General features: G+C 40.6%; 1 protein-coding gene and 1 long non-coding RNA gene across 2 annotated transcripts; both read left to right on the top strand.

Moving 5' to 3' along the window:
- The first annotated feature begins 232 nt into the window (after window positions 1-232).
- On the top strand, window positions 233-5,012 carry LOC128474219 (uncharacterized). Its single transcript, XR_008346326.1, has 2 exons — window positions 233-294; window positions 4,464-5,012. It is a non-coding gene; the product is annotated as an uncharacterized LOC128474219 (long non-coding RNA).
- A 543-nt stretch (window positions 5,013-5,555) lies between these two features.
- BIRC2 (baculoviral IAP repeat containing 2) lies at window positions 5,556-9,719 on the top strand. Its single transcript, XM_053456497.1, has 8 exons — window positions 5,556-6,602; window positions 6,695-6,794; window positions 7,492-7,570; window positions 7,665-7,713; window positions 7,954-8,193; window positions 8,654-8,908; window positions 9,052-9,087; window positions 9,383-9,719. Exons 1-8 carry the CDS (start codon window positions 5,744-5,746, stop codon window positions 9,574-9,576), a joined length of 1,812 nt encoding a protein of 603 aa, XP_053312472.1. The 5' UTR covers window positions 5,556-5,743; the 3' UTR covers window positions 9,577-9,719.
- The last annotated feature ends 14,267 nt before the right edge of the window (window positions 9,720-23,986 follow it).

The following is a 23,986-nucleotide window of genomic DNA, read 5'->3' as shown; positions in this document are numbered from 1 at the left end:
CTGTGACCTTCATGTGTAATGCAGGGACTTTCTGTTCTATGGTAATATATCCGCCCAACGGGGACTTTCCGGAGAACAGCTTAACTTCCGGACCCCAATCAGCTGTCATTCACCAGGCACCCAAGTGAAGATTAAAAAAAATAAAGTAAAATAAATGAAAATAAAAAAAAGTTTAAATAAAGATTTTACTACATTTTAAACCCCCCCCCCCCCCCAAAAGCGTGCAATGGACTGTTCCAATAACAGTGTCGGTTACAAGATTTCGAAGACAGAAAGGAAATGGCGGCCGGGTAGGTAAGTTTCCGTTTGCCGTTAACGCCCTGTATTTTCCTGACGTAAGATTACGGTGCTTTTTATTTATTTATTATAACTCCCTACGTAAATTCCCCGCTTCTCCCTCGGAGGTAGTAGGGTTTAGGACCAGTTATATACCCCGCGACATATTCCTTCTCAGAGTAAGGAGCGGTGAGGCTGGGACTCGCAGGGAAATAACATATCACCCGTCTATACGTTTACAAATCGGTGTAATATTTTACGTTAATACGGTTGTCTTCGTTTTGGTTGTCAGCGATGATTCTGTAAAAGAAACGTCATGTGCTACTGAAAAGGGGCGGCGCATTTTGTCGGTCTATATATGCACACACACACGTTCTTGGTGTCGAACTCCAGTCCTGTTTCCCCTTTATGGCAGTTTATGGTATGTCTGGATTTTTTTTTATTTGTTCTATTTATTGTGCATACTAATGAGTTTGAAAATAACTTGAAACGCCACGAGGTCATATTCTAAATGTAGAGGGTCAAAAGGCTTATATGTAATGTAAGGAGGTTTTGTTTACTAGTAGGGTAGTAGATACATGGAACAGCCTCCCAGCATAGGAGATAGAGGCTAGTACAGTGAAATCACTTAAACATTTATTCATTCCGTGTCTCTCCATCTGGATATACGGACAGACTAGAAGGACTGAATAGTTCTTATCTGCTGTCAGAATGTTTATTTGTAAGTGTTGTATTTTGGTTAACGCTTCTTTACTTCTGTACTAAGATGTACTTTTAGTAAATAAATACTGGCTTGGGATTGGCTGAGGACTTGTTAGGATGTAAGTGAAGCTGATCGGTGGCATAGTTCTCGCATGTTATTTATTAAATAGTATTTCTCTGTTTCCTATAGCCCCTTTTTTTGCAGTATTTTACGTGATTCTGCTATCGTGACACTGATTGGTGCATGCGTGCTTAAAGCATATGGCTTATTGTGTTACACGCGCGAAGTGGAACGGCATTCAAATATTGTTTGTAATTATGTGCAATGAACAAGTTTATGCCAATTATATTATATCCCGCCATGACATAATATATATATTGCTCTCTCTCTGTCTCTCTTGCAGTCTGTCTCTGAGTCTCTTGCAGTCTCTCTCTCTCTCTCTTTTCTCTCTTCTCTCATTATGACTAACACCGGAACTCCCTGCCTTCGCTTCCTCTTAGAAAGGAAGTGTTTAAAAGTAAACAAGCCGTGGTGCGTCATCTGTTTCGGTGAAGGCGTGGTCGGCCGATGTTCACATAGATTAAAAGAGTTCAGGGCACGGTGATATTTATTGGAAGCTGAGCCTGTTATGAAAGAGAGACAGAAAACACAAGATAGAGCAGATTATTACCTAAACTGTGGGTTGCAGTGTGACAAGGAACGATGAGTCCTGGGCAGACAGCACAACCTCTCTAAACCCGCCCCCAAGCCTACGATCACTCCCACGGAGTGATTTTGTAGGCAGAAACAGCGATTGCAGAAAGATCTGCAATCGCGGTTTCAGCTGCCACAGGCAGCTTCAGGGAAAGGGGGGGGTGTTGAATGGGTCCCCACACAAGTGTGGGGGCCTGATCCAACACCCCCCTGCTGCCTGATCGCTCCATGAGAGCGTCAGTGCAGCGTTAACCCCTTCAATGCCGCGATCGCGGCATTGAAGGGGTTAATTCCCGTTTTGTAGGGGGCTCTGCTGCTGGTGGTCTGCCTGGAAACCCAGGCAGACCAGCAACAGCAAAAACGAGCTCCGGAAGTCCTCTGATCAGTCCTGTAGGACTGATCAGAGAGACTCCTCCCCCTACAATCTTCAGTCTGTTGGAGATTGTGTCCCAGCTGCCAGAGGCAGCTTCAGGGACAGGGAGACAGGGTTCTTTGGTCTCCACATGAGTGTGGAGACCAGCCCCCCCCACCCTCACCCTTCCTCAGTTAACCCCTACCCCCCTCTTCCTCAATTAACCCCTTCAATGCTGCGATTGTGTATGACCCCCATCGCAGCATTGCAAGGGTTAATATTAGTCCCCACAAGCTTGTGGGGACTAAATACCAGTCAATGCTGTGCTTCAATGGAGCATCAGCATTGAAAGAGTTAAAAAAAAATGTAAAAAAAATAATAATAAAAAAAATTAAAAAATAAATTAATTTAAAAAAATTAATTAATAAAATAATAATAATAAAAAAAATAACAGCACTGACCTGAAAGTCCAGGGTGCTTCCAGGTCAAATGCTGGGCTGATCAGATCGCTCCTGGCCAATAGGAGTGATCGGATCATTATGGCAGCCCACGGATGACCCTGCTCTACAAAGAGAGAGGGGTCATCTAGGGTAATTATGAAAAAACACAAATTATTAATAAATGAAAAAATCATAATTATTACCTGATCACTTGTCGGTGACATTTTAAGTCGCTGATTATTGATCGGTCTCCCTGATTGATGTCAGCGGCCTAAACCTGTCACTTACAAGCAATCTGATAAAAAAAATATTTAAAAAAATGTAAATGCACATGTTCCAGTTTTGCCCTCATAGCTTCCTAAAAAAATGCATGAACCATGCATGTGAGGCCTTATTGGACTCATGGGATGTTGGTGAACAAAATGTGGTGTTTTCTTCCACTGTTGCACTTATGGTGTGCAAGAAATTCAGTGCAACATTGAAATGTATGCGTTAAAAATGCAATAAAATAATGTCCCTGTGAAGTTTGGCAGACATCAGTGAAGAAATGGCTAGCTGAAAACTGTCAAAACTACCCTAGTTGAACACCTTGACTCGTCTACTGTTCATAAATATATACTTTTATGGGGTAATTTACAGTGGGGGGCTTCCAAAATGTCCCAAATGGGATATGGGCCCAGGAAACCAATTTCTGAAAATTCCAAATGTGAAAACGAAAATGCGCATGTTCCAGTTTTGCCCTCATAGCTTCCTCAAAAATTGCATAAACCATGCAGGTGAGGCCTTGTTGGAACCGGGGGATGTTGGTGAACACAATTTGGTGTTTTTTTCTGCAGTTGCACATATTCTATACAAAATATAATATAAAATCTAAAGCAACATTGCAACATATGCAAAAAAATATAAAAATACCTCAAAATTTGGCAGCAATTGGCGATAAAATCCCTGTTTGAAAAGTGTCAAAATGACCCTAGTTGTACACCTTGACTTATCTACTGTTCATAAACATATAATTTTGGGGGGATAATCAGTATCTGTGACAACTATTGCAGTTATTAGACTACCATGCCAAGTTTGAAAAAAATTACATTTCAAAAACGTAATGCATGCCTTGCAATATTTTCCCCTATACTGGTCAAAATAGATAAAAATCCTGGCCATGTTGGGTGGTTTCCAAATCAGGACAACTTAATGAATATATTTGGGATAATTTTTTCCCATTGGTTCAATGTGTGTACAATTTGTATGTATACAAAACTGTAAAAAAAATGCGTTTTTTTCATTTTTCCCCCACTTTTTCCAGTTTATTTCAAATAAAACAATGTACTACCCAGCTTAATATGGTTTCAAATGAAAGCCCTACTTGTGCTGAAAAAAACAATATATGATTTGTGTGAGTGCACCACTTGATAAGAGAAAAATTACAGTTGAAGAAAGACATGGCAAAAACACAAAAACGGCTCCGGTCCTTTAGCGACACCCTAGCTTAAAAATCCCGGTCCTGAAGGGGTTAAATATGCATTTTTCCAAAAATACGTTCTTACCTGAGGTAGCAGCTTGCAGGTTTGCAGCTGCCCTCCTCCGTGGTCCAGCGATTCTTGTCACAGATTGGCTGCTTAAAACAGCCAATTAGTGGCAGGAAAACTCTCCCAATGAAGTCAGTGGGAGTGCTTTTTCCATACATTTGCATGGGGGTCTGAATAGCCGGAGCTGATTGGCTACAAGTACATCATGTGGATAGAGATGTGGTCGGACAAAGGGGTGAATGCATATGGGAACAGAATTTAAGGGAACGGCTCAGCTATCGTACGTGACTGCATCTGATGGCTGGAGTGTCCCATTAATGACCAGGATTGCCAAATCACAAATGATGTTTGAAATGCTTTGCTGTGTTATGTTGGTTGGATTAGATTGAAGTAGTGTGTGCTATAAAATTATGTTACGAATTACTTCAGTACATGGATAGCTAACATACATTTTGTTTTCTATTGTTTTTCAGATTCGGACACTTTTTGAGGCAATGTTTCTGCAGCCGGTACAATAGGGGTTTTTTCATTCTGTGTCGAGAAATCGTTATCATGGCAGGCTAAACTCGCAACTGGAGGGGGAGTGTTTCTCTGGGAGTTAGTTATATGCACCCTATACACCAATCAGCCATAACACTATGACCACTGACGGGCGAAGTAAATCATCTTTTTATCGTGGCACGGGTGGGGTATATTAGGCAGCGAGTGAACATTTCATCCTCACAGTTGATGTGTTAGAAACAGGGAAAATGGGCAAGCGTAAGGATCTGAGTGACTTTGAGAAGGGCCAAATTGTGATGGCGAGACGATTAGGTCAGAGCATTTCCAAAACTGCAGCTCTTGTGGGGTGTTCCCGGTCTGCGGTGGTCAGTATCTATCAGAAGTGGTCCAAGGAAGGACAAGCGGTGAACCGGCGACAGGGCCATGGGCGGCCAAGCCTCATTGATGCATGTTTTAGGCAGAGGCTGGCCCGTGTGGTCGAATCCAACAGCCGAGATACTGTAGCTCAAATTGCCGAAAAAGTGAATGCTGGTTCTGATAGAAAGGTGTCGGAACACACAGTGCATCGGAGTTTGTTGCGTATGGGGCTGCGTAGGCGCAGACCAGTCAGGGTGTCCATGCAGATACCACAGCATGCCTTCAGAGATCTAGTGGAGTCCATACCTTGACAGGTCAGGGATTTTTAGGCGGCAAGAAGGGGCCTGCATGGTATTAGGCATCTAAAAGACGGCATTGGCTACTGTTCCAATTGTTGCAGTACCAAAGAGCTGGCGTACTTTTGCATAAGGTAGTTGAGGTGACGTATAATGGCGGTGCAGCTAATAATACCAACCCGTAAAGTGGTGGGCTTCAGTGTGTTACTTATACTGTCCAAAATGAAACTGGTTTATTATCTGGGAAAACTTGTTTCATTAAAAAAAGTGTTTTATAAGTTTCGCATGTGAAGCCATTGAATAAAAGGAGACTACTATTCAAGAAGTACTGACCCTTGGCAAAAGAATGGAGATCAGTGGCGCGTAATGTTATGTTACATTTTTCATCAATAATTCAAACATAAATGGGTATGGATCAGTTGCATTCTGTGCACAAGAGGTGGGAATGTTACTTCAAACCTGTTATGAAAACATCTACTGTTCATTGATTTATTTTATTTTTTTTTCTAGTTGCCAGTTGGGGCCACTTTTATTAGGGTGCATATAACTAACTCCCAGAGAAACACTTCCCCTCCATTTATTTTTCTGTATCTACTATTATGGAAGTTTTGAACAGGAGCCCGTATCTGGCAAACCTGGTTAAAGCAAGCCCAAACGTGGGCCACTTAGAATATGAACTTTCATGTGAACTTTACCGCATATCCACGTTTGCCACCTTTCCCGGTAACGTGCCAGTGTCTGAACGCAGCCTTGCTAAAGCAGGTTTCTATTACACTGGCACGGGCGACAAAGTAAAATGCTTTAAATGCCCCCTCATGCTCGATAATTGGAAGAGGGGGGACGACCCAGTCGAAAAGCACAAAAGACTGTATCCAAGTTGTAGTTTCATCCAGAATGTACCTTCAGTAAATCTTGGGCCTTCCTTAAACTCGGCCTTTTCCCCTCCATCTTCTACGGGCAGTCAAGGATATGCTACTTGTTCCGGCTTTGGAGATGTTGAGGTTATTACCAAGACCTACACGAGTATTCCTCAAGATCCAGTTACATCGCGAGCCGTGGTAGATCTGACTCACTTAAAACACACAGTAGTCAACTCTGGCATGCTAACAGAAGAAGAGAGGCTCCGCACCTTCAGCAGTTGGCCGCTGACATATCTGAAACCATACGATCTTGCCAAAGCTGGATTTTACTTTGTGGGCCCTGGTGATAAAGTTGCTTGTTTTTCGTGTCACGGGAAGCTAAACAACTGGGAACCAAACGATAATGCCATGTCCGAGCATCGCAAGCATTTTCCCGAGTGCCAGTTTGTGAAGAACAGTGCAAATGCCTCCTCCACTTACAGTGTTTCAAATGTCAGCATGCAGACGTGCTCCTCTCGTCTCAAAACGTTTATTAGTTGGCCTTCCAGAATTCCTGTGCCTCCCAAGAAACTAGCTGAATCTGGATTTTATTATGTTGGTGAGATGCTCTTTTCCATTTTAATTTTAGTTCATTTCTTAATACTGCATCAGTCAATGTATTTATCCATACGTTATGGTCTTTTCTTGTAGGTCGAAATGATGACGTCAAGTGCTTTTGCTGCGATGGTGGGCTCAGATGCTGGGAGTCTGGAGATGACCCTTGGGTTGAGCATGCCAAATGGTTTCCAAGGTATACAAAGGATCTTTATTGTATCTCACCGGGTGTTGCTATAGATCAGTCCTGGTGCAAAGTTAGATAACTGAAGTCGGTAGAAGGAACATGCCATTTGTACTCTTAAACATTGGTGTCTTATACCTTTCCTTTTGTTATTTAAATGTTGGGGTCTATTCATTTAAGGGAGAGTTTCCAGTAGAGTTGTGCTTTCAACTACCTCACCTCGCTATGCATTATGAAGGGCCAACACCAGTGTACTTCTGCTGCAGGAAGATTGTAAATGGCTCAATGAAGATCTTCATCCTTTCATTTATACCATTTATACATGGCTAGCTCAGCCCTTCTGCTGAAGAAAGCTATCGTTGTTGGCCTTTCATAATAAGTAGTGAATTGAGGGAGCTGAAACAAATCTCTCGTTCTTAAAAGAATAGACCGTAGCATCCAACTTTCGAATTTGAATCATTGGAAATCTGCATTTGTCTTCGGATCATGTATTATCATCAATTTTCAAAGTTAGTTTATTGAATAAATTGCATACAAAAGTAAGAGACCAAGATCTAAAAAAAAAAATAGTGGAGATGTCATCTTTTTTGTGTGAAGCATTGTATGTTTTAGAATATTTTTGAAAGTGCTGCGCATAGTGTAAGAGGAAGCTATAACATAAATAGTATTTGTGTGTTTTATTCATTATTTTTTTTTAAATTTCATTTAGATGTGAATACTTGCTGCAAATAAAAGGCCAACGTTTTGTTCAGGAAATTCAGGAAAAATATCCACATCTTCTTGATCAGGTATAATAAGAAAGAAAATACATGTCTCAACACACCCCCTGTACATTGCTTCTTGTCATGTGGCATTACTAATGTATTATTGTTTTCATTCTAGCTTCTTTCAGCTTCAGACATACAAAACAGTGAAACACAGCACCCGCCTAGTAAGTGGTTTCTTATTACAAACACTACTTATGACCTCTTTAGTGGAAATAATTTGATAGAGAAGATTGATTAAGCAGGGTTTTGCCACTGAATTTAATGAAAATTCTAAATCTGTTTTTTCCAAAAAGGTAAAACCAAAAAAAGACATAAGCTATAGGTAGTTTAATTAAATGTAAAACTAGTGTATGTGGTGGCGCTTTTTTTTTTTTTTTTTACATGATGTATGTCTTGTCTTTTAGTTATCCGTTTGGGAGTTGAGTCGAGTGCGGAAGATGAGATGTTGATGAGTTCGGAAATGGTGCAGTCAGCACTTGAGATGGGCTTTGATAGAAGACTAGTCCAGCAGACCATAAAAAGTAAAATGTTAACAACTGGAGAGAACTACAACGATCTTGAAGTCCTGATAACCGATTTACTGAAAGCCCAAGAAGAGCAAACAGAAGAGGATCGTGACAGGCAGGCAGAAGAAAGCACTTCAGGTAACTGGCCATTCGTTACTCTGTTGTCCTTAATGAATAATGTTGAATTTTTAAGGTAACATTTTCATTATACCAAGGCTACCTCTAAACTTGGTAATTGTGAGTCAAGTAGTATGTAGAAGAGAAGATTCACCTGTCACCTTTCCAAAAAAAAAAGTGCTGTACAGGTCTATACACCAAACTTATGTAGTGAAATGAGGTTGAGAACTTTTGATAATGATGGCTCAGCCACGGGCAAAGAGCTTTTTGAAAAGTTATTTTAGCTGATAGAAGATTGTATTCTTGCTTTAAAAATCTATATTTAGGGACTAGAATGTCCACTTAATAATGAAGTACCTAGAGTAACTTCCCGGCTCATTGAAACACTGAATAAATCTTTTGTAGCTTTAGCCCTAAATGTATGTATTTTGTGCCTATAACATTTTTTTCTTTTTTTTCTTTTTTTTTTTCTTTTTCATAGATGAAATAATTTTGCTCAGAAGAAGCCGCCTTGCTTTGTCCCACTGCTTGAACAGTCTGCTTCTAATTCTGAACGACCTGCTTTCAGCGGATGTTCTAACTCCTTCCGAGTACGAATCCATAAAACAGAAGACTCCGTCGGCTGTGCAGGTGCTGGGCTTGATCGACATTGTCCTTGCAAAAGGAAGCAGCGCAGTCGTAGCATTCAAAAACACTCTGAAGGCAAACGATCCAAACATTTTCAGAGAATTGTACCGTAAGTTGTGTTTCTTTATTCTCTAAAACAGTATAGTTTTTGTATGGGTACATTTAAATATTTTTGTTGTGGGGGTGTAAGTGGAATTTTCTTAAACTAACTTTGTTGTGCTTTATTATAACATTATTTTTTCTTTTCTTTAGTGGAACAATCTTTAAAATCATCAGATGACTGTTCAGGTAAATATTTTTTTCTTGTCCTGCTGAGTTACTTTGCTGCACCCTCTTTATGATTTAAAGTTATTCTTGCAGTATAATATACTCAATACATATATGAGATTTTACACATTAAAGCGATATACATGTCTATGCCAGTGAAAGCAGCCTTTTTAAATGTGCTGTTCCACCTACTCTAAAACTGGTACTTTCTAAAGCCGCTGTTGTCTTTAGATTAACATAACATTTACTACTGTAGATGGTTAATGTTTCTAAATGGCAAGTATCGTTGCATTAAATGAAATCATTTACATTTCAGATTTGTCTATGGAAGAACAGTTAAGAAGACTTCAGGAAGAAAGAACCTGTAAAATCTGCATGGACCAAGAGGTCTCCATAGTGTTCATCCCCTGCGGCCATTTGGTGGTCTGTAAGGATTGTGCTCCCTCTCTCAGAAAGTGCCCAATCTGCAGAGGCACAATTAAAGGCACAGTTCGGACATTTCTTTCATAAACCGGGACAGCGTGTATGCATAAATCATAACAATGTTTAAAACTATTGTCTGACAAAATGTAAATGTACTGTTAAACACCAGGACCCGCGCCTGTGTAATATTTATGATTTCCACTTAAATATTAAACATTTGCAAGTGAAAACGAAGGAGTTGGTAAATCATTACTGCCAGGAGTAATTATGAAACAACGATCTTTCCGTGATGAGGAAATAAAAGGACATGACGTAACGTGGGAGTATAGATCAAGCCAAATATATGGAGGGCTGATATGTTATAGTTGCATGAAATTTCTGAAAGAGTAGGAAATATAATTACCGTATTTGCTCGATTATAAGACGAGGTTTTTTTCAGAGCAAATGCTCTGAAAAATACCCCTCGTCTTCTAATCGGGGTCGTCTTCTAATCAGACCTCAAATAGAGGTCTGATTAGGAGACTGAGATCCAGATCCCCGCACCGCTGCAGGGGACCTGGATCCTCCTGTCTCCCCCCCCCATCATATACACACTTACCGGTGCTTCCTGCTGTGTTGCCGGGGCAGCGGGTTGACGTCTACGCGATCCGCGTAGACAACGCCCGCTGCAGCCGGAAGGAGGTGTGGCTAGCAGCGGGGGTTGTCTGCGTCCGTCGCGTAGACCTTCCCCGACTGTCAGAGATCAGAGTTCCCCGCACCGATGCCGCACCGGTGCAGGGAACTCTGATCTCTGACAGCCGTGGAAAGTATACGCGACGGACGCATACGAACCCCCGCTGCCAACTCCACCTCCTTCCGGCTGCAGTGGAAGGCGACGTCAACCCGCTGCCCCGGCTGGAAGTACCGGTAAGAGAGGGCTGAGGGGTGAGAGAGGGGGGGGGAGAGAGTGTGTGTGTGTGTGTGTGTGTTAAATGGGGGTATAGGGTGTGTGTGTGTGTGTGTGTTAAATGGGGGTATAGGGTGTGTGTGTGTTAAATGGGGGCATAGGGCATTTCTGGAGTGGCGTTAAGGGGGCATTTAATAGAGCACTCTGCCTCCTGAAATGCCTTATACTTCCCTATATGCCACTCTGCCCCATAATATGCCTTTTAACCCCCTAAATGCCAGAGTGGCATATAGGGGTATAAGGCATTTCTGGAGGCAGAGTGCTCTATACAATGCCTTTTAACTCCCTTAATGCCACTCTGCCTCCTGAAATGCCTTATACCTCCCTATATGCCACTCTGCCCCATAATATGCATTTTAACCCCCTAAATGCCAGAATGGGATATAGGGGTATAAGGCATTTCTGGAGGCAGAGTGGCACATAGGGGGTCAAAAGGCATACCATGGGGCAGAGTGGCATATAGAGGGTTAAAAGGCATCATGGGCCACAGTGCCATATTGGAGTGGCAAGCCTGGGGGCAGATGTGCGTAACTGGGGGACAGGTTGGAAAATACAAGAAATAAAAACAAAAAAAATATTTTTCTCAATCATAGCTTTTATTAAAAAAAAATAGTTTACATGAATTAACATTTTACTGGTAAAACTTTTTTCCTTTGGGGTCGTCTTATATTCAGGCTTTTTCTTTTTTTCCTAAGTTAATATTCAGATTTTGGGGTGTCGTCTTATAATCAGGGTCGTCTTATAATCGAGCAAATACAGTATGTGCCCCCCCCATGGAAAACTAGCATTCTTTAATAAAAAGTGTAATGTCTGTGCAGTTTCTACCGTATTGGCTCGAATATAGGCCGCACTTTTTCCCCCCACTTTAAGTCTTTAAAGTGGGGGTGCGGCCTATATTTGGGGTCTAGCGCCCGACGCCCGGGACATGCAGTCAAAACAAACATCTGGAAGAACACTCAGAATCTCATCTGATAATATCTAGAGTAAGGACCAATCCCAATGGAGATACTCTCAGGTTATCAAAGGGGCTGCCATAAGGCCACAGTCTACCTTCTGCAACTTAGCTGCTACCGACTTCAAATAACTTGCTATGGATGGTTCGTCAGAGTAGACAAAAGGGATCCAGAGCTCCCTACTAAAACCACCCCTAAGTAGTAAAGACTCATCTATTGCTGTACAGGTCTAACCAGGGGAGCATCCTTAGGACTCTCACCGGTGTCCTCGCTCCGACTGGCATCCTTCTTTCCTCAAGTATCGTAACACTGGGCACTTAAGCAGAGATCTATGGATTTTTTCATAAAAAAATACTGAAATACTTCCAGAATTGAAGCTGTTTTTTTTTTTTTAAAGAATGCTCTCATATGTATTATCTCCATTATGTAGAAGTCAATCTATAACTTGTGGTAATAGTGAAGTCCCTAATAACCAACTCTGTCCCTGATATCTGGGATAAGCTTTCTTATTGATTGATTAGTGTGTGTTGAGCAAACCTGATCAGGCTACTGAGAATAAAATATTAACCATTTATTAGCTCATTGTGAAGATTCTATGTAGAGAGTTGCCAAATGTAATAACAAAATACCAATCCTCTGTCATTATTGAAAAGGTATACTTAACTGAGTCACCTGCATTCAAGCAGGGATATCAACCATAACGTATTGGTAGTGAAAGCACCAATTGTGAGTCTTATATATATGATCACAGCGGGGTAGAATAGGAAGGAGTCATTTACTGACTGTGTGACCCTGAGATTGGCGAAAAACCCTGAGAATTTCCAGAAATGATACAACAAAAGGTTAAAATTGTGCAAAATACATTCCGTAGTGAATGTTCCCTATGTTCAAGGAATCCTGAGTCATGTCCTCTAGAACACGCTGACTCATTACATTGCACAGAAGAAACTAATATGGCTACATGTTTTCCAGAGCATGTGATTAATTTATCACTATTTGTAATTCTTCATTTGTGTCTTTTTTTTTTTTTTTACGTGCATACTTCAGTGTACATTTTTACCAACCTCACACCAAACCCTGGCTGAGCACAGAGTGCGGGGCACGTGAATCATCAGACTTTGTAATATAGCAGAAACAGAGGGCCACATCTCACACAATGACATCATTAGACTGGGGTAGTGGTATATTTAGGAGGCACTTAGGTAGCCACATACCAGAACAGGGGGGCTCAGGAGGAAAATATGGGGTTCAGTCGGTGCAAGGGGATCTGAGAGGGAGATGTAATGGCGAGAGAGGAGTAGTTTAGTAACAAATGATAGGGGGATACATAAAGGAGGAGAATATAAATTTCTGGTGTTCTGGCCGCGACGGAGACGCACAGCCCTGGCGAATGGTCTCCACTATCGGAGGAGGCAAGTTAATGCTTAGTGCCTCACACCTTAAATAATTCATCTTATAACCTGAGGTATCTGAGAAAGTCCCCAAAATGCGGAACAGGTTTGGTGAAGATGTAATCGGAGGGTATTTCGTCTGTAAATAAACCTAGCTTATAGTCCGTGTTACCCACTTTTTCTTTTATATTTGCCTTCTCTCTGATGGCTATTGCTAAGGGCTTAAGACATAAGACAAACAACAGAGGTGAGAGGGGACAACCCGTGTAAGATTGGAAAGCGTCTAGATTTGTGGCCCATAAGTGCAATTGTTTCTGCAGGCTTTTTGTCTAGCACTTTGAAAGGGGTCCTCCACTCGGAGGTTTACTTGACATCGGAGAAGCGAGTCATCTACCCCTCCAGGCCTTTAGAAATGCGGGCACCACCAGAAGCGTCTCGCAGTAACTCATAAACTCATAAATTTAGTGGTGATATGCCTCGAGGAAGACAACGGAAGTCGTCTATCCAGATGATTAGTCCAGTCCACATGTTCAAAAAACTAGCAAAACTGCATACCTGTAAGCAGGCAAACCACGAGACACTAACCATGTAGAGACTATCCCTACATGCTGAAAGAGATAGTAGACCCTAATTACGAAAATCCACAAAAAGAATCAAATTTCGATTACCCATTGCCCAACCACCATAGGGATCAGATCCCACCCCCTCTGAACAAACGGATCATTGCAAAATCATTGAAAGAAGGAAACCTTCCACTGGAGTCCCAGTCTTATTCTTATCACTTTCCACCCAGAAGAAGTGGGTTGTCCACAATCAATGATGGAAGTTGCGGTGAGGGAATGTGTAAAAGGGCTGGAAGCGCTGTATCAGGGCTAAATTGTTGTTCTACGTGCATATCAGTATAAGTGTTCGAATATGAGATCCAATCTGTCACGTAATGATAAAGAGTGACGGCATTATAGTCTCTAATCACCGGTTAGTTGTAGCCTAGGTGTTTTCGCTGTAAAGTAGATGTAGCCTTTTTGTGAGCATAGAGCACCAGATGAACCAGACTTAGCCCCCCATTGAATCCCCAGGTCCAGTTTAACCATACATGACCCTGATGATCTGAGGAAAGAAGCAATTTCAAAAGAGGACCCAAAGCCAACTTAAACAGAAGGGGGAAGAGAGGGCATATCCCTGACGCACCCCTGGACCCATGAGAATAGGGGTCGATGTGACAGATGTGTGGTCTTTTGTAGAGTCTCTTCTGCAAATGCATGTGGGGTTTCTGCAGAATCCATCTAAATACATTTGTCCCCTGTCCCCCAGCTCAATACCCTGCAGAAGATGCATTCAGAGATGCGCCTAACTCAAATTGTAAAAAATATGAAGTAAAAAAAGCACTTTGTGTGGGCACACCACGCGTGAAACAAAGGAATAAGCATACGGTAAAAATGTCAAAAAAGCTCCAGCCTTTAGGGCAGCAAAAATCTTCAGTCATGAAGCGGATAAACATCTCAAGGTAGGCAAAAACTTTCCTGTACTTGAAAAAACCAGGTGTAAAGTAGGACGTAAAGCCCCCGTGGAAACTCCATTAGCCGAAATAGTGTTTCTGAACAAAGTTTCCATGAACATTTGTGTTACGTGTCATTTGTGTGAGACTTACCACAGGGGTTCTGCAGTAACTCTCATGGGAACGAAAACTCACCGACCAGATTCGGCTGAACAGAATAAAGGAAGCTTTTAAAAAAAAAAAAAATACAATCTCCAGCATGCTCTGTGCTAATTACCTAAATTGAGGAACTCAAGTTACTCTGTTACCTACGTTACGCCTAAACGGCCTAGTTTGTTCTTCCTTGTGAATTGTGTTTTGATAACAAAATACCTATATCGTCAGGGCTCATAAATGTCGCCAGGTATGTATGTTACTCATACGTCTCACGCAGACAGCATCACTGAAATAATAAAGCACTATTATTCACTAGTTATCTCATTTCTTGAATTTAAACACTTCCTCTTACTCAGCATTACAATTAAGGAACTAACCCTCTTCTGCATCATGTATGTTCTCTCTTTTATCTTCTCTCTTTGTCCGCATATCCAGGGACATTACCGAATGGCTTCTGGTGACATCCTCTTGACTAATCCTCCAGGGGAAGGGGCATCACTAAAAGGGCTGCCATTTTGTTGGAAGGTTACCTTAGGGCAAAATGACCACACTTTCGGCGACATCCACTCAAAAGGTAGAAGTTTCGTAAGTGGTCGCCAAAGAGAAGGTAGGGAAACAGAAGACGTGAGAGAGTGAACGAGAACAAAAGTGTGAGAGAGTGAGTGAAAGTGAATGTGGGCACCAGGCAATGAATTTCGTTTCTGAATTAAAAACGTCCCCTAATTTTCATCTGAGCCGAATGGGCAGGGACTGTAATCTGTTGCCTTGAAACTAACCCCTCCCGAGTTCCCCAATGTTGTTATGATCAAAATGTCTTTAGTTGAAGCTGAAATCTTTCATTGGGGCAAATCAGAAAAAGATGTTAACTTGGATAAGCCCTGAGAATCTTAGAAAACTCTTCTTCTTCTACTGACATATTCCCTTATTGACTTTCCTCACCTCTTCATCATCACCCCTTTCACTGTTAATTTTCTTGGCTTTTATGGCCTCCTTAGTTCAAATAGGTTAACATAGTTACCCACCCTAATTATATGTCTGATGAGACTTCAGTCACCACTAGGTAGAGGTCAAATGGGACATTTGTGGTGGCTCTGATTGTTTCCAAGCTTCTCCTTTTATTGAGCAAAGAAACAGATGGAAAAGATGGATGGCCATAGACAAGGCCAAAGGACTTAAGCGCAGCCTGGAGACCAGGACCGCCACATCCTCTACCAAGAATCTCCGTGGAGGGCCAGTATTCTCTTCGCAGTGATTGTTGATCCAATCATGTCCATATGTCCAATGGAGAAAGCCTCGTCATCATTTTATGAAAGTGCTAATAAAAGAACACATTATCAATATGTAGCATCACAATTTCTTGATCAAATATTAGTTATCTGAGATCTAGATGATCAAATTTGCATTTGTAGAGGGGAAATACAGTTTTAAATTGACAGTTGTACTAGTCACCCCTCACGCACCATTTCTAGAATGTTTTTAGCTACAGTCATAACTAAGTCATAGCTCTGTGGAACCCCCCCCCACACACACACATATTTCTATGCTATAAATGCACGAATCATGGGGCTGTGAAAGTATAACTATACTTAATATAAGTCACATGCCATTTCTGTGGATTTTATAGGGAAAGGGAGGTCATTGACTGAGCTTTTTTTGGCATAAATAAATCAATAAAAACTACCTGTCGATTGCGGTAGTTGTTTGAAAATTATTTTATTTGTTTGTTTTTAGTTTAAAATGTCATCTCATAGAAGTTGAGATTGGTGGCAGTCAGAGTAAGTATTATCTAATCAATGTCCTGTACTGAACTTTTGATAGTGTCTACACATGAAACATGTAAAGACTCGGTGGTCACCCCATAGAATAAAACTCTGATGATCATGATATGTATTGTGCACATTAATAATAATTTATATATGATACCAGCTTTTCTAGATATCGTGGCACCCCTGCTTTGAATGGCACCATCTCTGTGTGAATAATAACCCCTGAAAGGCGGTGAAGTGATAATAAATCACTTTACTCCTTGGACCAGGTATCCTGTCAATTTTCTTGGGGACTGATAAGCTATCTCCCCATATCTCAAAGCTATGCTGAAGCAGCCGTATCTGATGGACCCTGCATTGGGTTTCAAAAGCTTATTCCGGGTCCCGGATCCCGTGTCATGCTTAGTTTCTCTAAGTGACTTGATTCGTGATAATCCATGAAAACCGAAATAAGGTACTTCAACCCCAAAACAGTAAGAACAAATGCTATAATGTTCTTTGGCCTAAGATGCAGGTAATAAGCAACTCTTTTAGGTTATCTGTTTTTAAAGTGTTCACTACATGCAGGAGGAATATTACAAATTAGCACAGGTTTACCTGACATTTCCTAGTAATGACTTTTTATTCTGAAACCATATTTATAAAAACATTTTACTTAGATGTTTTATTCTATAGTATCAGATGACACATCACATTATCAAAAATATTAAAAATAAAAACAGAAAAGCCACCTCCTGCAAATGTATATTTCATGCTGTCTTGATCAATGCAATGGTTCTGATGAATGTCGGTGAATTAGTAGTGGTAAGTAATCATTCCTCGTTCATCTGTCGAATTGTGATTATTAGTTAAAGCCCGTAATTCTAACCTGGAGAACTGACTGTCCAGCTTTATATGGGAGCTGGAAAGAGGAGGGGCCAGGTAAGAAAGGAAGTGGGCGGAAGGTCCTCTCAGGGTCACTTTGAAAAAGGTGTATATCTATATTATATGTATATAAAACAATAAAGGTTTAATGTTTAGTAAATATAATAAAAACGGGCAGATAAGATCACCGCAAAAGGTAAAGGTCACCTCCATAAATGCACAGCTAATCATAAACACAGCTTGTGAGCCCAACAGATCTCATAGCAGGGGTGGGGAAAGGAGCAAATGGGAAATTCAGAATGCAGAATAACGCATGCATTTGCAAGGGGGGCACTACAAAAATTAATGCATCATGTATTTTAAAGTGCATGTGATGGCTGGAGTGTCCCTTTAATCAATATTTTGATTATTTACAGATTAAGCATTACAGTGAAGCATTTCTGTTTGCAGTGACCATCCCAAACAGGATACAGATTATCATCACTGTTAACACCCTCTCAAAAAAATATTAATTGTGTGATTTAATCACTCACCTGCATTTGAACACACAAATTATACAGATTATACAGAGCGAAAAGCCTCTGAGATACACTGGAAGGCAGAGGAAAATGAGGACAGGAGCAGGAGGAGAAATAGGAACAGGAAGATGAGTAAATTGAGCTGCAGGAAAGTAGACAGATGCAGGAAAGGTATAAAGACATTTTGAGAGCGTGAGAAAGCATGAGTAAGTGAGTGAGAGTCTGATGGGAGTTATGGTGTACCACTATTTGTGACTGGCTCAATATAAAGTGATGGAAGTTAAAGTGTACCAAAAATAATACTTGACTCAATATAAGGTGATGGTAGTTATAGTGTACCACTGTCAGTGTCTGGCTCAGTATATATTGACGGGAGTTATGGAGTACCACCATCAATGTTTGGCTCACTATATAGAGATGGCTTTTAAGGTGTGCCACAATCTGTGCCTGACTTAGCGTAAAGTGATGGGAGTTATGCTGTACCATCGTCAATCTCTGGCTCATTACAAAGTGGACATGAATATAGCTTTGTTGAAGTCGTTGACCAATTTGCAAAAATAGAAGCTGAAAGGCAGAGGATGTAAATCAATTTACTTTCCAGAATAGACTGTGGTCACTTTAGACCTGTGTTTTTGTTTTTTTTATTATAAAAAGCAGTATTAATTGTTCAGTAAATGTTATTTACTTAAACGTATTTATTTTCTGTGTGTGTGTGGGGTGCCGCATATAGGATCCACCCAGTCTTATACTTCCTAGTTTTAGTTCTTGTTTGCGATAGCTAATATATTTACTTTTATATTTCTTGAGTTTCTGTATTTATATATTTATGCATTTAAGATTATTTCTGCAATATTGGATTTTTTCACGATGCTATAGTGTATATAGATGCAAAATGTCAATAGGGTTCTCAAAATGCCTACAGACATAACGTATTTTACAACAGAAGGGAAAAAAATAGCAGATACCTTATCTACTTCCTTGTTCCTGTTAGGTACTTATGTCACGGTTTTAATATTAGGGTAAAATATTGTTCTTTAGCTAAATACATAGTATACAACTCTTTTGAATGGGCCTAGCAAAACAGTTGAGTACTTGCCTCTTCCTTAACTGAATGAAACAATAGTTTCTGGAGCCTTTCTATATCTAGATTTCACTTGTGGTGTAACCATAGCTTAAAACACCACAAAACTCCAAAAAAAAGATTTGAAATGTCTCCTGCAGACTTTCAAATATATAATTAGGTGCTTGTGGTTGTTATTGTGTGTGTGTGTTCTGCAATTGTGGATCCCAGACCAGCCAAGTTTTTGTGTTTTTAGCTTGATGTATTATACAGTGTATGTACAGTATATATATATATATATATATATATATATATATACACACATGTCCTATACACAAAGTAACAAAGAATTTAGTGAAAATTCTGAAAGCAAAAAAAATACCAGGGCATGAAAAATCACAAGTCCATCAAGATTCTCAGCATTACATACAGGGCCAAAATATCCTGAGGGGCCCGTCACCAATAATCTTCATCGAATGACACGACAGAGATCTGACAGAAAAGCCGCACATAAAGTTAGGTAAAGGGTAAGAGAACAGATTTCATCTCCCCTGCCTCAACTGGTATGTTCCACGGAGGATTCCTGTTTGGAGGTGTCAGGGTTGGAGGCTGTCCACTTTGTATTCATTTTAGTGCTACCCCCCCCCCCCCGCAAATGGCTTGGGGGGATTCAGAATCTCCCCATACAATGTTTCCCCACATCAATTATATCAATAGGGACTTTTATGACATCACATTCTAAATACAATAATATGCAGCTTCCACTTTTTTCTGGGAAGGATTTCCACAAGATTTTAGAGTTTCTGTGGGAATTATCGCCCATTCATCCAGTAGAGCATTTGTGAGGTCAGGCGCTGATGTTGGACGAGAAGGTCTGCCTCGCAATCTCCATTCAAGTTCATCCCAAAGGTGTTCGATGGGGTTGGAGTCAGGTTCTAAATGCAGCCGCTGGCAGCACAATGCGGCTGCAGATCGGCTAAGCATACAATCTGGAGATTTACGATCTAAACTCTTTGCTACACAGTTAACATCTCCTGCCATTACTAACACACCCTGACAAACTTTATCAATCTGGATTGCATGTTTATTGAGAAAACAAATTGGAGAACTAAATATTATTGAATATTCACAATAAATTGGATATATCTTGTACTACAGTCTCTCTTCATATTTAATATTTCCTTCTGTATTTTTACAGAAATCAGATTATTTCATGGAAGCATGATTATCACAAAATTATCAGTTTAAAAGATATTTTCCCCCTATTCTCCAATGAGTTTCTTGAAGAAATCCAATATCTATACCTTAAATTTACATTCAAACGGATCTTGAATATTAAGAATTCAGCCACGTGTGTTTATTTGCCTGTCTGTACTCACCTACTAGTCATGAGCATCGTGGGGTACAGAGCTCCTGGTATCCCCTGCAACTGGGCGACCTGCACTTCACTCATGTGCTATTTACATAAAAGACAATAAAATAACAGAAACAATTGTCTCAAAATGAGATCAAACTTTCCACTTTTCTGGATTGTTTTCAATAATCTGCATTAAACACAATCTTTTTATTCTAAAAGGGTTGGAGGGAATGCCTATCGGAACTTTAAATCCAGTCCAGAAACATGTAGGGGTAAGATATCGGAGAGAACCTCCAGGGTCAGTGCGTTGAGAAGCTGGAACTTACTATTTAGTGAATAAACCCCAGTACTGATTCCAATCATTTTACCATTATTTATTTCTATAGCTCCATCATTTTCCCCAGTGATGGACAATAAGTAAACAGGACATAATTAATGCTTCATATGACTATAATTGGACTCATAGATTTGAAAGGTGAGGAGAGCCCTGCTAAAACGAGTTTACAATCTAGCAGAGTTATAGAAGCAAGTTTTTATCTTTTAAGGACACGATAACAAGAGGAAACGGATGTGGCGTTCATGGTTAACACCGAGTGCATCATACACAGCCTAGGAAAAGCATCACGAACAGGGCTGGTTTTGCTGTTAGTCAGAGAGGATGTGTCTGCCATGCTTAACCCTTTAGTACCAATGCTTTTTTAGTATCCTACTAAGGGAAAGGATAAGGCAGGAGTCTGAAAGGATAAAAGGCCTTGGTTAGGCCAGTGGCTTTATTTGCCCAACGGTTTGTTTGTTTTTTTTGCGCTGTCTGGGCCTTGTCTAGTCTCCAGGTGGACCTGGCTCTGCTCATGTGGTGATCTGTGGATTGCAGTTTACTTCCGGCAGCCATGTTTGGTTGACTGGATGTTACATAAATCAGTTATGGTGAGGGGGGGTTGCGTTTCAAGCCTTTTATGCCGCAACCTGGAAATGGACCCAGCTGCTGCAGTCTAGCTGCGCATTTCAGCTGTCTACATTTTGGCACGCTATTTAAACGATCAGCCCAAGTAGAGGGCTGTATTCTAATTTCTATGGTACGGTTACTACTAGATCAAGTAAATTCAATCTCAGTATGTTTTCAGGTTATCAGTTATTTTTATATGTATCCAGCACCCAACAATCCTGAAACATCCTCTGTTGGGGATAAACCTAAAACTGTCATGAAAACCAAACACGCCCAGTGTACAGGATGTCAAAAGCCTCTTAGGTATTCAAGGAGAAGATTATGCTCTTCATGTTTAAAAGCGGCTGCAGATTCAGGAGACCAGGGGGAAAGTGAATTCCTCTCCTGGTTATTTCCCGCATTTGATATGTTTAAGCAATAGGCTGTCCTCGCTGCAGCGGATTACCCACACTCTTCAGCCTCCGTTCCGGATGCGACTTACATCATGTTTCACACACATCTGACCTCTTTATCTGAATTTTATTATCTGGATTAAGGTGAAATTTCATCTGATGAGGGTAAAGGTGGTGACAGCGCCTACCTTTGTCCAGTTAAAGAGGTAGATACCTTCATTTTTTGGGCAGATGCATTTAGATGTTACACCAAAGAAAAGTGATTCGGTTTTTCATTGATTTACTAAGAAACATTCCTTCCTTTTGTCACACATTAAACACGAATGGAATCATGCAGACTAGGGAATCTATCTATCCAGAAGTATCAGATGTCCCTCTTTCCATTTGATGAAGAGCTGACACAATCATGGTGTACCCAAAAAACTAGTTATGACTGTTATAAAGGTGTCAAAGAATCAAAAATCATCAAGGGAAGAACTGTTGAATAATATTGCTGCAGTGCAACCGTTAGACTTTCTCTGTGATGCTTCCATTTTAGTAATTTGCATGTCTGCTGGAGCTTCCACTCTTTCTGTGGCAGCTAGAAGAACCTTGTGGCAAAAGGCTTAGGCTGCTGACAACATATCTAAGAACAGCCCATTTTATGGCAGCTCCTTGTTTGGGGAAGAGTTAAAAGCTCTGCATGAAAGAACCACTGAGGATAAGAACTGGGTGCTTCAGAAGAAATCAGCAGGGAAGATGATATGATTTTTTCCAACCATAGAGTCAAGATCTCTAAAGAGCATGGTTACAGAGAAAGACCATTCATTGGAAGAGATCTTCTCCTTCCCCAAGACACAGGAAGACCCTGTGAATTCAGCATGATGCAAATTTCTACCAGGAGGAGTCAGGCTCAAATTTTTCAAGAAAGGGTGGTTTTCTTTCATCCCAGACCCCTGGATAAAAAAAGTATTTGTTCCAAAGGCTACAAGCCGGAATATCAGCTCAGACCACCAGACCATTTCCTGGTCTCTCATCTTCCCCAAGATGAGATGTGTGCTCTTCCAACATCCATATATTTAAGGGATGCTTACCTTCATGTGCCAATACACCCTTCCCAACAGTGCTTCCTCAGGATGGCCATTCCATGGGGACCAGAGGTTCTTCATCTGCAATTTCAGGGTCTCCAATTCGGCCTCAGGCCATCCCTTCACAAAGTTCATTGCAGTTGTCGCAGCTCATCCATAGCACTGTATTATGGGTATACAGGACCTATAAATTTGGTCTTGCATACCTTGGATCTAGAGATGTATTACAATATATTTAGAGAGAACGAAGGAGTGGAGGAAATTATCTCGCCCGGTCTTGCCCTCTTCTGGAATTAAAAAGGGTCAGAGCACCTCCGACTACAGCTAGATGGATCGTCCTGACCATTCAAAGGCCTTATCCATCAGTTAACAAGACTCCAACCAAAGCCCATCCTACTTGTGCTGCCAACCTCTCTGACAAAGATATCGCCAGAGCAAATCGGCCATTTGTGGAAGTCTCCATACATTTGCTCGCCACTACAGGACTGAGTGTTTCTTCGAGTAAGATGCTATCTTTGGTAGAAAAGTCATGGAGACAGCTATTTTCTTTCCCTAAGTTGTTTTGATCTTCGGTATCTCTATCATGTGTTACCAGAGATTGCAGGGAAACAGTTGTTACTGAGAGCTTCACTACTGAGTGACATCACTGAGTTCATTGTATTGCTTATTCATTTTTTTTTTTTTTTTTTTTTTTTTTTTAAACAGAGGGTTTACCACTAGGTGCAAGATAGAGCCCTGCTCGGGACTGCTTTTTTAATCCCGCTCCCGCAATGTGGGTGTTCTGCTCCCGCCACATTTGTGGCCCGCGGGACCCGCCTCCCAATGCAGTCCTCTAGTGCAAGCCACTGGTAAGCCTTAAAATACCTGCCCCGTTCTGGTGCAATATTCTTTGGACATATGTACCAGGATGATGGAAGGAGAAGAGTAGGGGGTATGAAACATGGTGGATACAGTGTTATGACTTGGGCATGTATGGCTTACAATGGAACTAAGTCATTAGTGTTTATTGATGATTTTTTATCGATGCGGTACATTTATGTATTCTCACAGCCGAAAATAAAAAATGCTTTGTCTGCATTTGTTTTTATTTTTTTACTTTCAAATTAGTTTTTATTAAAATAATATTTGACGAATCATTAGTGTACATTCCACGTTTTTCCAAAAGTAACCTATCCAAGGTATGTGCAAATCTTAATACATGTCATATAAATAATTGTCTCTTCTCTTTTCTAGGTTTTTATGAAGATCAATTAACAGGCCATGGATTTGCTGTAAAAAGCTAGGATAGTTTTTTTTAAATACAGATGAAGGAAAGAGCGGAAACCATATGTGCAGCTGGCAGAGACGGCAGTTTCCATGGTTTCTAGTTTGCCAGTTTACATTAAAGCTGAACAATTGTGACATCTCCTGGACAATTTTCATACCACAACAGCATTCTGCACAGCTGTTACAACATTTGTTAATAATTGTTATTTAGAACTTCATGATGATAAGAAAGAGCTCAGTTTGCATAAATTACAAATGACTTGACAAATTCTCTCATTACCCAACCATTTAAAATAAAGCATGATGTGGAATAGATGGAAACT

The sequence above is a fragment of the Spea bombifrons genome, chromosome 2 (assembly GCF_027358695.1).
Source record: "Spea bombifrons isolate aSpeBom1 chromosome 2, aSpeBom1.2.pri, whole genome shotgun sequence".
Lineage (NCBI taxonomy): Eukaryota > Metazoa > Chordata > Amphibia > Anura > Pelobatidae > Spea > Spea bombifrons.
The sequence above is the reverse complement of the archived record's forward strand: the minus strand, read 5'-3'. Positions and strand labels throughout refer to the sequence as shown.